Genomic DNA, 16,404 nt, shown 5'->3' with positions numbered 1-16,404 from the left:
GTCAGACCCCTCCCTCTGGAACCCAGAAGGGTTGGAGGTCAGAAATGGCGGCGAGTAGTGAGGACAAAATGGAGGAAGTGGATAAAATGTTGGTGAAGCAACAGCTGTGATGGAATGAGAACAATATGGCTGTCAGTTCTGATGGTATGGAGCGGGAGGATGAGGGTCAAGGACCTGAATGGTCGGTGGTGGAAAGACACAGGAAGAAGAGAGATCTTGATACAGGAAGACACAGGAAGAAGAGAGATCATGATACAGGAAGACACAGGAAGAAGAGAGATCATGATACAGAAAGACACAGGAAGAAGAGAGATCATGATACAGAAAGACACAGGAAGAAGAGAGATCATGATACAGAAAGACACAAGAAGAAGAGAGATCATGATACAGAAAGACACAGGAAGAAAGATCATGATACAGAAAGACACAGGAAGAAGAGACATCATGATACAGAAAGACACAGGAAGAAGAGAGATCATGATACAGAAAGACACAGGAAGAAGAGAGATCATGATACAGAAAGCAGTGGAGCGTCTCGTATAGAAAGCACAAAGAGGGTCAAGGTAGGAAGCAAGAGTAGTGAAGTGTTGGAGTGGAAAGTGGTGATGGTGTTGGATGAGACCACAGAGCCTCACTTCCACCCTCTCTGACCCACTAATGCCGTAGAGAAAGAGGTAGGGGAAGTGAAATTAGCTGGGTTCATTGGAAATGGTAGATTGTTAATATTGTGTGGTAGCCAGGCTCAGCAAGAGAATATTCTGAAAATGGAAAAGCTTAATGGGAAGAAGATTAAAAGCCATGTCCCTGGTGCTTCTGCTAGATTGAGGGGAGTCATCCCTGGGGTCCCAATATCTATGTCCACAGATAATATTAAAGAAAATGTGAAGGGAGGCAGAGTGATTGAGGCTAACAGGTTGATCAGTAGGAAAGAGGGTCAAAGAAGTGAAAGCCTATCTGTGATTGTGAGGTTTGAGAAAGTCTTGGCCAGGAAAGGTACAGATAGGTGGTCCTCTGTAGCTCAGCTGGTAGAGCACGGCGCTTGTAACGCCAAGGTAGTGGGTTCGATCCCCGGGACCACCCATACACAAAAAATGTATGCACGCATGACTGTAAGTCGCTTTGGATAAAAGCATCTGCTAAATGGCATATTATTATTTTTATTTTACAGGATTCTTTAGTTTCAATGTTAGAGAATTTGATCCATATAAACTGCAGTGTTTTAAATGCCAAAGAATGGGACATGTAGTTGCTCATTGTAAAGGAAAGACAAGATGTGCCAAGTGACGCGAAAAAGTAGCTAGCTACATAACTTAACCGTATACATTGATTGACACTTCACCCTATCACGGATGCCATGGTTGCCCTTAGTTTAAAGATGTAATCTGGAGCCAGGTGTTTTCTCATCTCCTTAGCTATCATACTCTAATTCCACTGATTTTTAAACTTTGTCCTCCAGAAAGTGGAGAGCAACACTTATGTAGTTGAACTACGCGATATAAAAAAGTCTCATTAGACAGGATTACCTACACATACTGACCAGCTCAAATAGACAGAAGCGTGCTATATGGCAGACCAATCCGATCTCCTCTCGGCATCTCCAGCTCACTCCTTATCTCAGCCAATTATGGCTGGCAGGAATGTTGCTGTCTTTTTCTTTGGCTAAACCAACTAGGGTCTTTTATTTGCATTTACAGATGGCATTCAAGTTTGTTATTAAGGCACATCTAAGTTTGTGTTCCAGAATGTATTTCTGCCCAAAACCACTTTGATTTTAAAAAATAGTTTACGTTCAAATAACTCTCCTGTGAAGTAGTGACCAGCGATATGTGCCTAGTTTCCTGAAACGAGTCATGTGAGATCTATGGTTAAGGGTCCAAAAAATAGCTTATTTGTGACATCACAGGGTAGGATTAAAAGTGACAAACAGTTTCTAGCCGGAGTATTTTCTTGCGCCCCATGTCTTCGCATCTGTTTGCAAATCATGGTTTGAACTTTTTATATCTTTGGGTAACGTTTGAGCTTTATATATATTTTTGTAAAAAACTTAGATGCGTTTTCACATGTTGAGCTGGAGATAATGAGAACTATGAAGTGGTGAATTTTAAATTTACTGAAGTAGCAAAAGATCATTTAAATAAAGTGTTCCTGGACAACCAGGGGCACACTCCATGTACCATCTATAAATGCAGTATTTGTGTTTAGTGATAGCAGCAGTTTTGGCGTCCATTCGGCTGTGACATGTTTTGAATTAGATTTGACCAACATTGCATAACTGTTAGGTCAATCCATTGTTTTGGTAAAAAGTGCTCTACTGCAGTAAGTTTGGTTGGGAGTTATTGATTGATGCCACTGCAGTGACCATTAACACATGCTGGGTTATAGTGGGGTAGTATTGTAGGAAAAATCAGTATTCACTAACACACTGGGTCTAGTGTCTAGAACCAAAAACGGTTCTTCGGCTGTCCCCATAGGAGAAACCTTTTGAATAACACTTTTCCACCGAGGGAAAGCCTCTAAGCCGTGTTCTACCTGGATCCATAAAGGGTTCTGCTATGGGGACAGCCACGGAGCCCTTTTGGAAACCCATTTTCTAAGGGCGTAGATGGATCAGTATCCATTAACATAGTGGGAATTCTTTCATTCTGAGACCTCACTACTTCCCCACAGGACAGGCTATGGATCTGGAGTGATGGGTCCAAGTTTGATTACCAAAACTGGAATCAAGAAGAGGCCAATAACAATGGTGGCAGAGAGCAATGTATTGTGATGAACTTTGGAGGTACAGTATGCCCACTATCACGTTCAACTTTATTCATAGTCCATTTAACAAATCTCACACTATATTCTGTTTACATCGGTGTTAATTTCTGTCCCGTGTTTCCTCTGAAGGTGAACAAGGCTGGAACGATCTAGAATGTGGAAACGTATTGCCCTCTGTGTGTGTCGTAGAAACATTTGACTAAGAGATAATCTACTCAAATAAATATCTCTCAAGACACAGGAGCGTGTGAATTCAAGAATTAGACTTTATTGCATAATAAAGCCTGAATTTTTTTCTCCATGGAGGAACTGTCTCCCTCTGGCTAAGAGATCTCTTATATAGACACATATGGAAAAAACATGCATACAGTCCTAACTTTTTTTTAGTTCTGCACTCTGCACCACCCCTCTTTTTCAACGTCCAGCTGTTACACATTATCCACTCCAAAATGTCATAAATGCTTTTTTCCATATGAAGCCTCTCATTCTATCATTCTATTGGCTGCGTGGCTTAGGCCCCTTCTTAAAACACTAATGTACTGCACACTGTTTAAGAGCCTCTGTGAAATAACACATGCATTCATTTAAAACACAGCATATACTTAATGTCTATATTTCTTATTTAAGCATGTATCTGAATTATACAATATCAAACATGTTTATTACATTTTACCTTTGGCGTCTCCCTACATGTGCCATAATGATACATAAAATAATCCTATATATTCCCCCCTATGGGACATTCCAATATTGTCCCAAATAATACAAAGATTAATTTTTAAATATATGTAAGCATGTGCATTTACTTATTCTTAGCCTTGCCATATTTAGTTTCACTTCACACGCATATATTTAAACCAATATATCTTCCTCATTACTTGACCCATCCTGATGAGGACCCATAGCCCAGTCAGGTATTGGATACAAGTCTGGAAGGTTTTCCTCTACATTAACCTCCACATTTTCCTGTTGGGCTTTGTAACCATGGCAGGCCCATCCACCCCCAGGGACAACTCCATACAGACATTCAGGATTCCCAAATAGACAGTCCATTGGTCCTCCTTTAACATTACAAGATTTCCCATATTTATTAACATACTGTCCTGGAGCTCCCTGAACTGGGTGTATTTCTTTGGCTGAAATAGTAACAATTGTCTGTACAGTCATTTGTTTTACTGTGGTTTGAATCAAAAGTGATTTTAACAGAGGTAATATACAACAAAACACTACTCCCATTACTACAAGTGATATTCCTATCATTATTGCCATTTTTGTAAACATTGCACCCCATTTTCCCAAAGTTAATTCCATCCAGTCCCAAACATGAACATCATACCCAGCATTATCCTTAACCTCTTTTCGTAGTCCCTTGAGTTTAGTCATTGCTTCAGTGAAAGAACCATCCGGGGCAGTATTATTGGGGATAAAAGTACAACATTCATCTCCAAACATAACACAAACTCCACCTTTCTCCGCTAATAGCCAGTTTAGAGCCTGCCTATTCTGCCATGCCATTCTACTGGTAGCCTGTACTTGCTCTCCTTAAGCTGATAATGCAGAGTCTGTGTAATTAATAAACCTTTGTTGATTATAATAAATATAATTGATCCATTCAAGGTTTTTGTTGGTTGTAATCCAGACAAATATTGATTCAAATCCTGCTTTAATTTCATCTCTTGCCTTATATTCATTTGGAATTCCTCTGGGTTGACCTATTGCATCCAAATATACACTGGGGTCATGTTCATATGATCTTTTTACCCTTTTATTATTATTCTGTGCATCCCTATTTGTTGTTTGGTCTACCTCCCACTCTGATATAACCACCTCCTGAAGCATTTGTACTCTAGCACATACTCCCTTCCATCCTTTAAGCAAAGTAGCTCTAATCCTTTGTCCTCCACATACCTAAAAGAAATCTGCCACTGCCACCGATTGATCCTCATAAGGAGAAATCAGGAACAGTAACCACAGTTGCTCTAAAAGATCATCACGATAGGGATCATATTGCATGGTGCAGTGAAATTCTGACTTTCCTCTTTCCGCTTCTGGTATCTGAGCCTGAATAAACCTACCCCATTTCTTTACTACTCTATCTACTTCTGTCTCAATATCCCCTAACCAATAGACATTTGCTGTATCCTGTTTCATTACCATTTGTAAGTTCAACCCTGCCCTTTCTATAATTACTCCTTCAGAGGAACATCGAATTTGTATACCCATTTTGCATAGGGCATCTCTTCCCAATAGATTGACAGGGGTGTGTTCTGATACAAGTATAGGGAGGGTTGCGGATTTGTCATCCGCTGTCAGGCGAACTGGAGCTGTCATTGGAATTAACTGCGTTTGTCCCGAGAATCCTATAGTTTTGGCATATTTGCCAGACATGGGGAGGTGAGAGGCATAATTTCTCCTCCAGTATCAACCATCATTGGTGTGCCTCTGTTCTCTATTTGAACCTGCAGCATAGGTTCTTGATCAGCTTGTGTAGTTAGTACTGTAAACTGACCCTCCCCGGTAGGATTCTCTGGGCACCCCTAGTACCCCTGATTAGGCCCAGCCCATGGATTCACAGGACCTTGGATTTGTTGCTGATTTTGTTGCCAGCCGTCAGGTTGCTTCCAATTATTTTGGTTTTTGTTCCCCTGTTGTTGCCAGGGTTTTGTGGGGCAGTTTCGTCTGATATGCCCTTGCTGCTGGCATCCCCAGCAAATTCCAGGTTGCCCTTGTGGGCCCTGATTTCCTCCTTTTGGATTATTTTGCTGAAATTTTTGTTGTTTATTGTTATTATTCCATTGCCGGGGTTGTTGTGCATACACATTCACTACTGGTACTGTGGGTTGTACTTGGGCCTGTGGCGCGGGAGGCAGATATGGCCCTCCTGGAGTAACTGCAGCCATCATTCCTGTTTCATTCGCAGGTGCTGCTACTGGGGCCTGGATTTTCTTCTTCCCTCTGTTTGTCAGTTCTTCCAATTGGAGTTGAGTCAGTTTCCTCTGAATGTCTCTCCCCTGCTCCATAAGTCTCTGTTCATCCTTTCTGTGTTTTTCTACTGCATGTATCACATGGTCACAGAATTCTTTGTGTGTCTTTGAGGTTAGTCCCACCACATCCTCCAGCCTGCTTCTTACTGATTGGGGCATGGCCTCTATTATGGAGTTTCGGAATAGAGTTGTCATTAGTGGGTCCCCTTCTGGATCTCGTTCCGTTTCCAGTCTCCATCGTTTCATCTGTTCATGTAGATAGGCAGCTGGATTCTCAGTTTCTCCCAGCGTCCCCCCTTTCAGTGACTTGGGGTCAATTCTCGCCGGGTATTCCAGTCTTAGTGCTTGCCAGACTTCGGGGCGGTGTGAATCAAAGTCCATCCCATCTCCTTGTGGGTCACTCACTTCTATACTCAGGTCACTGTTCCCCAGTATATCCTCCATCTTTGCCTTTCCAACCACCCTTGCCAACAGTGCCTTCAGATCCCCCACAGCCAGCAGTTTCCCCATGGTCTGTTCCTCAAAAATCCTAATCCATTTTCCCGCCCCATCATGCAAATCTGGCAGACGGGCAACCAATCCTTCCAGGTCCTGTGATCCCCACGGAGCATAGTGAGCCTGGGTACCTTTTATCAGAATTGGATATTGTCCCTTATATTTTTCAGGCCTTCTCAATGTTCTCCTATTGCGCAATCTTTCTTCTCTTACGCCTTGATTGCAATCTCCCCATATGTCAGCTGCTGCTCCCTCCTCCTCTAGCTCTCTACCTGTATGCTGTCTTACCTCACTTTGCTCCCTTTTCTTTTCTTCCTTTTCTCTCAACATTCGCCTCATCCTGTCCATTTCTCTCTCTATTTGTTTGTTTGTTGCTTCAATTTCTGCCATTTCTTCATCTGAGAGTTATCCATCATCTCTCTTCGTCATTTTCATTCTTCCCAATGCTTCCCTCAGCTCTCCATAGCAGTCCAATCTATTTGGCTTGATTTCTACCCTTCGCTTGATTCCTTCTGTTTCCTTTGAGTTTATTTCCATCCTTTGGGAGGATGTAAACAAAGGTCTTTCTTCTTCCATTTCTATTTCTCCTTTTATTGATACTACTCCGGACACCTGGGGATATTGTCCACCAACATATGGTGGGGGTCCCACAGACCAATCTGCTTTCTTTTTGTTTGTTTTCTCATCATCTTTTCTCAACATGTTTCTGGCTTCTCGCATGTTCCTTAGCAATCCTTCTCCTTCCATTTTGAACATGTTGAGTACTTCTTTTTCTCTTTCTTTTTTGACGCTTCTCTTCTTTCCTGTGTCTTTTGTTTTGTGGTTCTTTATCAGTGTTTCCATTTCCTCACACACCGAGACATCAAATGTTCCTCCTTCTGGCCACTTGGTGCCCATTTTCCTGGTGCGTTTCCCCCATTTTTCAGATGTTTTCGCTATTTCTTCCTTGCCTAAGGGATACCTGGCACTCAGTATATCTACCGCCGTTTTATTCATATTTATGGCCTATATTTTTTAACTTCCTTTTTAATCTATTTTAGTATTCCTCCTATTTATTTATTCTTATATTAGTATTTGTTTTTATTGTTAGACTATTTGTGCTTCTTTGATTATTGTTTGGTTAGAACTTATTTATTATTAATGGGCATTTGACAGTCTCCTTTTATCATAATAATATTTCCTGATGTCCACTTTTGTGTGGACACCTCATAAATCTTTCTCTTCCTAGTGTTTTTCCTTAGCTTTAAATCACTCAGCTATATTCTTAATGTAATAATAAAATGACTTATCCTGATGTCCACTTTTCCTTTGTGTGGACAACCTATAAATCCTTCCCTTCCTAGTGTTTTTCCTTAGCTTTAAATCACTCAGCTATATTCTTTATGTAATAATAAAATGACTTATCCTGATGTCCACTTTTCCTTTGTGTGGACAACTTATAAATCCTTCCCTTCCTAGTGTTTTTCCTTAGCTTTAAATCACTCAGCTATATTCTTTATGTAATAATAAAATGACTTATCCTGATGTCCACTTTTCTTTTGTGTGGACAACTTATAAATCCTTCCCTTCCTAGTGTTTTTCCTTAGCTTTAAATCACTCAGCTATATTCTTTATGTAATAATAAAATGACCTATCCTAATGTCCACTTTTCTTTTGTGTGGACAACTTATAAATCCTTCCCTTCCTAGTACAGAGATTTTCACACTCACTTGCACTCTCACTCTTTTACTCTTTCACTCTTGGTGTGAGACCGGGTGCGTACTTCCTACCAGGTCACACTTAAGTAACGGTCCAGGAAAGGTGCGCCAACCTTTCTCCACCCAACACAGAGATTTTCACACTCACTTTCACTCTCACTCTTTCACTCTTTCACTCTTTCACTCTCGGTGTGAGACCGGGTGCGTCCTTCCTACCAGGTCACACTCAAGTAACGGTCCAGGAAAGGTACGCCAACCTTTCTCCACCCAACACAGAGATTTTCACACTCACTTTCACTCTCACTCTTTCACTCTTTCACTCTCGGTGTGAGACCGGGTGCGTCCTTCCTACCAGGTTACACTCAAGTAACGGTCCAGGAAAGGTGCGCCAACCTTTCTCCACCCAACACAGATATTTTCACACTCACTTTCACTCTCACTCTTTTACTCTTTCACTCTCGGTGTGAGACCGGGTGCGTCCTTCCTACCAGGTCACACTCAAGTAACGGTCCAGGAAAGGTGCGCCAACCTTTCTCCACCCAACACAGAGATTTTCAAACGACCTCAAACACAGCTTCTCTCCTCAACACAGAAAATGAGCTGTTATCTGCAGGATTTTTTATTATTCTCATTCATATAGATGAGCAGCCACTTGTGCCCAAATGAATCAGACAGTTGAATGACTCACTGCCACCAAAGTAAACCACTCACTCACATAAGATGAGCAGACCTACTCTTAGTTAACACTTTATCAAAATGTTTAAGCCCTTGTGACTATTTAACCCGTTCACCTACTCAGGATGACCGGTGTTACTCCAATTTATGGTGTCACCTATGCCGGATGACCTAACTTTTTTACCTGATTGACCCTACCTAATTTTGGCATCACCACAACACAGGATGATGCCCTTACCTGCCCGTTCAGTCCTCTGGAATTTTAGCTCTCCAAAGCGTTATCCACAGGATTTATATATATTTAGCCCCCTAGGTATTACACTTCCTCAACACACCTGGACTTCTACTACGCTTTCCTAAGCGACCTGTCAATTCTGCCCTATTTTTTCTGTTACACTTTCTCAACACAGAGAAAGGAGCGGTATTACACAGGATTTCTGCCTTCCTAAGCAGCCTATAAACGATACACTTTCGCTACACGTTCATAGCGGTATTCGAAGGACTTAACATGTTATTGTCTGATCACTCAACCAGATGGACAGCCGCCCGTGTCGAAATGACCCAGACAGAGCGATCAGCAAAATGAATCAAATGAATCGACCGAATCGAACAGACGCATCAGATGAGCAACCGAGTGACCCCAGACGATTGAACGCACGAGTTGAGCAGTCGAATCAAACAGATCAATCAGACTGTCCAACTCAGCAACCCGAATGAGACAGATTAATCATCCAACCTGACCACAATCTATCAAATCTCAATGGATTAAACAGAATTTGTAGCAGGATGAACAATTGAATCAGATGTTTTGAAAAGAAAACGGTTCAGACGAACAACCGAGTGTCATTGACAAGTATAGGACGCGTCAAACCGTCGGTTTAGTCAAACAGATGCATTCATACTGACCAAATGATCAACTCAACCGAGACAGATAACCCACCCCACTCAACCACAATGACTGACCTACCCCAACCCAGGCAAACCTATTTATACTATTTTCTACTTATTGCAACCCTCGAGGCTTTTTTATCATTTAGCATGTATTTTAAATTCAAAAGCTCCCAGTGTCTAATTTTCTGGTTCTTATATTTGGAGAGACCTACTAGGTTTTTCTGCAGATGTTGCCGAGCCCCAGATCGAACCACACAAACGTTATACTATATGAGTAAGAACTTGGCTTACCTCTTAAAAGCGGCCGCTTTTGTTTGTATGGTCCGTCCAAGCCGTTTCACAACCGCAGATGTACACCGTCTCTGATCCCTATTTTTAAACTTCTGGACAAGCTCGCCAATTAAGTCGTAGAAACATTTGACTAAGAGATAATCTACTCAAATAAATATCTCTCAAGACACAGGAGCCTGTGAATTCAAGAGTTAGACTTTATTGCATAATAAAGCCTGAATTTTTTCTCCATGGAGGAACTGTCTCCCTCTGGCTAAGAGATCTCTTATATAGACACATATGGAAAAAACATGCATACAGTCCTAACTTTTTTTTAGTTCTGCACTCTGCACCACCCCTCTTTTTCAACGTCCAGCTGTTACACATTATCCACTCCAAAATGTCATAAATGCTTTTTTCCATATGAAACCTCTCATTCTATCATTCTATTGGCTGCGTGGCTTAGGCCCCTTCTTAAAACACTAATGTACTGCACACTGTTTAAGAGCCTCTGTGAAATAACACATGCATTCATTTAAAACATAGCATATACTTAATGTCTATATTTCTTATTTAAGCATGTTTCTGAATTATACAATATCAAACATGTTTATTACATTTTACCTTTGGCATCTCCCTACATGTGCCATAATGATACATAAAATAATCCTATAGCCAGTATTTAGACCTTTTTGAATAATTTAAGTGTAAGGGAATTGAGACAGCTTGTGAGATGAGGCATTGTCCAATGATGGTACCGGCTAGCAGCCATTTGCACCGCGGAGCAGTGAACAAGAAACTATGAAATCTGGAATTTACATTTCACCCCCTCCCCCAAATCAGTCTAAAATGGATGTCATGTTGTGATCAGTTTGTGTGCACGTCTGTCTGTCTAGCTAATCTGCCTCGCAAAATGGGCACCGTACTGCCCCAGACTGGAAGTGGAGGAAACATGTATGAAGCCAGAGGTTGTGGCTGAACTAGATTTAATGATTTATTGATCACTGGTTAGATCGCAGTTTGCGTCGCTATCAGAACCATGTAGCGGACTATGGATGTAGCTTCAGAGGTGGGACATATGCTGCTAGGAGGTACCTCATTGAACCATTCGTCATCTCGCAAACTGTTGCTATGGAATGCCCTTAAACCTTGCTTCATTAGTTAATTAAAAGGTATAATGTTGGGCTGGCGTAGCCTACTTGAGATACTGCTGTTATTAGTTATGGCACTGGTCAATCATGTATGTTAATGTGAAGTATTCCCTCCAGGAACACAACAGCTATCGAGGCCTTACCGGCCGGCCGTTTGTACTGTGCCTTTATTTTTAGTTGGATAATTATAAAACAAAACAGTATTGAAGTTTGTCTTCAACCATAGTTCCTGCATTCTGACAGATGCGTCGTAGTGACAATAACATAGCTGCAGGGAATTCCTCAATTTGTGAACTAGGCCTAAATTACTTCTGTATGAGTGGAGAGAAATACCCCCCCAGAAATTATCCTCACTGCATAGGGAATAGGGTGCCATTTTGGAAAGCAGACATATTCCTGTGGTGATCTACTGTATGTGGAGGAAGATACCTGGTATTCCTTAGCCCTTCATTAGTTGAATCTGCTCTGATTAGGTAGTCCTGGAATACATCTGATAAGTGGAATGGCTGTGGTACTTGGTGAGGTTAGGGGAACACTGCACTCCCCTACACTCTGAAGGACTCACTGAATTTGTCTTGATGGTTTCTCTTTGTCTGTCTCAGGAGACTCACCATGGCCATGTTGACCATTCTTCTGCTTCTCAGTGCTGCCTTTGCTCTGGGAGACGCAAGTAACAGTCCACTTTACATGATTCATTCTGTATTTGTTTTGTTGTAGCAGAGGTGACTGACTGATATACTAATAATATTGTAGATATGTCTCGACTAGCCTTTAAAGCCGGCTGCAACTTCTCTTTACAGTTTCATCAGGAAACCGCTTGTGTCCCCCCGGTTGGACTGACTATGGATCACGCTGCTTCATGTTTGTCAAGACTGCAAGGACCTGGCCTGAAGCAGAGGCATCATGCTTACTATCTACTGTGAATTAAGCAAAATAATGTTCAATTGAAATCATCTCTTTTCTTTGACATTACCTTAGAAGTTATATTTTCTATACTGGCAACACATGCCTCATGTAAAATACTGAACTTCCTTTTTAATCATTATGAAATGCGTTTGTCCCTTTCTACTGCTTTCTTTAGCGGCATTGTATGTCCCTTGGAGCAAACCTGGCGTCTGTGCATAGCTCAAAGGAGAATACATTTCTACAGGATGTGGTGTCTTCCAAGACTGGCAGTTTCACTGCTACCTGGCTTGGAGGATTTGATACTATTCCGGGACTGGTGGGAAAGGTACCCAGTTATCATACTTAAGTCAGCGCGACAATGCCTTAATAGAAAATGATCGAAGTGACAGTCACCCAGTAACATTCTGCTGTTTTCATGTTATCCAGAGCGTTGGTGAATGCAACTATGGTGCTGCCAACAATTTACACTATTTTTCAGACATTTACTTTTACAGGCCATATTCAACGGGTGTTGCGCCTTCGTAAATTATTCAGCTGTCGCAGTGACAGTCTATTGAAATGGTTACATGTGGAGTGTCTTAAAACATGTAGCTAATTTAAACAATGAACCATAATCCCAACTCATGATGTTACTACCATGCATGAATCTGCAGGTAGCTAACCAACCAGGTTCACTGCTAGCTAGGTAGCTAACAGTACACTTCAACTTCAAATGAAAACGACTGTCAAAATTAGTAACGTGTCATATCTGAAAATGTAGCTAGCTACATATCTTAACCGTATACATTGCTTGACGCTTCACCCTATCACGGATGCCATGGTTGCCCTTAGTTTGAAGATGTAATCTGGAGACGGGTGTTTTCTCATCTCCTTAGCTATCATACTCTAATTCCACTGATTTTAAAACTTTGTCCTCCAGAAAGTGGAGAGCAACACTTATGTAGTTGAACTACGCAATATAAATAAAAAGTTGCATTAGACAGGATTACCTACACATACTGACCAGCTCAAATAGACAGAAGCGTGCTATATGGCAGACCAATCCGAACTCCTCTCGGCATCTCGAGCTCACTCCTTATCTCAGCCAATCATGGCTAGCAGGCATGTTGCTGTCTTTTTCTGTGGCTAAACCAACTAGGCTCTTTTATTTGCATTTACAGATGGCATTCAAGTTTGTTATTAAGGCACATCTAAGTTCGTGTTCCGGAAGGTATTTCTGCCAAAAACCACTGATTTATAAAAACATAATAGCTGATTTGTGACATCACAGGGTAGGATTAAAATTGACCAAAACAGTTTCTAGCCAGAGTATTTTCTTGCGCCTCATGTCTCCGCGAATCTGTTTGCAAATCATTGTTTGAACTTTTGATGTCATCGGGTAACGTTTGAGCTTTATATATATTTTTGTAAAAAACGTCGATGCGTTTTCACATGTTGAGCAGCAGATGATGTTAACAACGTTGACGTGGTGAATTTAAAATTTACTGAAGTAGCAAAATATCATTTTAAATAAGAGTTCCTGGACAGCCAGGGGCACACTCCATGTACCATCTATTAATGCAGTATTTGTGTTTGGTGATGGCAGCAGCTTTGGCGTCCATTCAGATGTGACACGTTTTGAATTAGATTTGACCAACATTGCACAACTGTTAGGTCAATCCATTGTTTTGGTAAAAAGTGCTCTACTGCAGTAAGTTTGGGAGTTATTGATTGATGCCACTGCAGTGTCCATTAACACATGCTGGGTTATAGTGGGGTAGTATTGTAGGAAAGATCAGTATTCACTAACACACTGGGTATAGTGTCTAGAACCAAAAACGGTTCTTCGGCTGTCCCCATAGGAGAACCCTTTGAATAACACTTTTCCACAGAGGGATAGTGGTCTACCTGGATCCATAAAGGGTTCTGCTATGGGGACAGCCACGGAGCCCTTTTGGAAACCCATTTTCTAAGAGCGTAGATGGATCAGTATCCATTAACACAGTGGGATTTCTTTCATTCTGAGACCTCACTACTTCCCCACAGGACAGGCTATGGTTCTGGAGTGATGGAGCTAACTTTGATTACCAGAACTGGAATCAAGGAGAGCCCAACAACAATGGTGGCAGAGAGCCATGTATTGTGATGAACTTTGGAGGTACAGTAAGCCCACTATCACGTTCAACTTTATTCATAGTCCATTTAACAAATCTCACACTATATTCTGTTTACATCGGTGTTAATTTCTGTCCCGTGTTTCCTCTGAAGGTGAACACGGCTGGAACGATCTAGAATGTGGAAACGTATTGCCCTCTGTGTGCTCCCGGTGAACCAGTTAAATCAGCAAAACATCAGATGAAACCAAAAATGCTACTCTATATTGGCAGCATCCTAACTGAACTTTTTATGATTAAATCAAATACTTCAGAGATTATTTGTTGGTCATCAATGTTGAGTAATGATTTTGTGGTTTGTCAATAAAACTGGTGTACATGTTACTTTGTCTCATGGGTTATTAAACATGAATGTTAACAAGGGGGCACGCTCCATAGATAAGCTTCCCCTAAAGTGATTTGAACCTGACAATTAAATAATTACTCCTGTCTCAGAATCATGACAGTTGGGACAATCCTTGTCCGTTAGGAACACGTCATTTTTTTTTTTTGTGGTTGAGTGTAAAATGATTTTCATTTTATATTACATGTAGGGAAAATATTTGCTGTTGGAATTCTTTAAAATATTATTTATTTGCATGTCGGCGCTGTCTGGAGCAAGGTATCCCAATTCCATATGCTCCCAAAAAGTATTACTGGGACATTCTGACTGAAATATCGTTAGTTTCTGACTTTAAAGAATCTTTCTGAAACTGATTCCTAAAAAATGTCAGGCTATTTGGTCAACTCTGTCATTAGTCTAAAATCCTAAATGGCGCAGGATCAGTTACACCATAAGAACCCCTTCATGTGCTCACATAAGAGACCTTGGTCTCAGGACTCCCTGATAAAATAAAGGTTAATTAAAATCAGTAGTTAAACAAGGCCACTCACGGTCTGGGAAGTTTAATACTTTTGATAGATCTGAACAAATCATTTGGAAATCACCAAGGTCGCAACCAGAAACTGTCAACTACATTTCCCTGATTTAAGATTGGATTTGAATGTTTATTTTCGTTAGGTTTTAGTCATAAAGCAACAAACTACATTGCTACTTTGAATAGCACTTAAATGAGATGTTATTGTTTAGAGATGGTTCATTCCTATAGCCTGTATACACACTTTACCAGGAGATGTTATTGTTTAGAGATGGTTAATTCCTATAGCCTCTATACACACTTTACCAGTAGATGTTATTGGTTAGAGATGGTTCATTCCTATAGCCTGTATACACACTTTACCAGTAGATGTTATTGGTTAGAGATGGTTCATTCCTATAGCCTGTATACACACTTTACCAGGAGATGTTATTGTTTAGAGATGGTTCATTCCTATAGCCTGCATACACACTTTACCAGGATATGTTATTGTTTAGAGATGGTTAATTCCTATAGCCTCTATACACACTTTACCAGTAGATGTTATTGGTTAGAGATGGTTCATTCCTATAGCCTGTATACACACTTTACCAGTAGATGTTATTGTTTAGAGATGGTTCATTCCTATAGCCTGTATACACACTTTACCAGTAGATGTTATTGGTTAGAGATGGTTCCTTCCTATAGCCTGTATACACACTTTACCAGTAGATGTTATTGGTTAGAGATGGTTCAATCCTATAGCCTGTATACACACTTTACCAGGAGATGTTATTGTTTAGAGATGGTTCATTCCTATAGCCTGTATACACACTTTACCGCTGCGTTTTCATAGTTCACGCAAACTGTTAAGCCATGGCGAGAAATTCTAGATGTTTCATAGATTGTCCTCGGCGCTCCCGCATGCGCAGTAGGATTTATGACTCTGTGGCACCAGACACAGATCAGATGAGATCTCCAGTCCGGAGAGAGAGGGACATACATCTCGCCTGTCTGAATTAGTTCTCTCTCTTTCCAGCTAGATGTTTATATGTATACTGATGTAAATGTGCATGCTGTTATGTGAATATCCCTGTATAGATGCTATTCCATGTATTCCTGTGTAGATATTTTTATTGCTTAGCTTACAACATTGTATATTTGTCCTTACCTTTCAGAACCACAAGTCCATCCTATGGAAACTGAAGATGTCTGTGTTAGTGTGAATACTATAGTGTGTGGTGGTGATGTAGATGATAAACCTTAATGCTTTCTTTTTTCTTTTCCATATTAGGTCTAATCTCTGAGGAGCTACCCAGGAAAGGGCTGAAAATAGCCCATATTAATATATGTAGCCTTAGAAACAAGGTTCATAAAACCAATGACTTGCTACCGTCAGAAAACATTAATATATTGGCCATTTCTGAGACTCACTTAGATAATTCCTTTTAACAAACTATAGTTTTGGCAAGTCGGTTAGGACATCTACTTTGTGCATGACACCAGTCATTTTTCCAACAATTGTTTACAGACAGATTATTTCACTTATAATTCACTGTATCACAATTCCAGTGGGTCAGAAGTTT

General features: G+C 40.7%; 2 protein-coding genes across 4 annotated transcripts in view; one reads left to right on the top strand and one right to left on the bottom strand.

Annotated features, from left to right (window-relative positions):
• The window catches only part of LOC121558041 (ladderlectin-like), a 63,052-nt gene extending 48,817 nt beyond the window's left edge, over window positions 1-14,235 (top strand). Inside the window, exons 5-6 of one of the 2 annotated variants that reach the window (XM_045216582.1) lie at window positions 13,855-13,966; window positions 14,077-14,235. In XM_045216582.1, coding sequence (XP_045072517.1) covers window positions 13,855-13,966; window positions 14,077-14,138 — 174 coding nt within the window. In that variant the 3' untranslated portion in view covers window positions 14,139-14,235. Of the gene's footprint in view, window positions 1-2,889; window positions 2,999-13,854; window positions 13,967-14,076 lie in introns of those variants that run through there. The other variant, XM_045216580.1, reaches the window with a different exon arrangement.
• Window positions 1-16,404, bottom strand: part of LOC121558050 (ladderlectin-like) — a 112,959-nt gene that overhangs the window by 90,787 nt on the left and 5,768 nt on the right. The window lies entirely within an intron of this gene.

Source organism: Coregonus clupeaformis, unplaced genomic scaffold (genome assembly GCF_020615455.1).
Source record: "Coregonus clupeaformis isolate EN_2021a unplaced genomic scaffold, ASM2061545v1 scaf0744, whole genome shotgun sequence".
NCBI lineage: Eukaryota > Metazoa > Chordata > Actinopteri > Salmoniformes > Salmonidae > Coregonus > Coregonus clupeaformis.
This window is presented reverse-complemented; position numbering and strand designations above follow the sequence as displayed.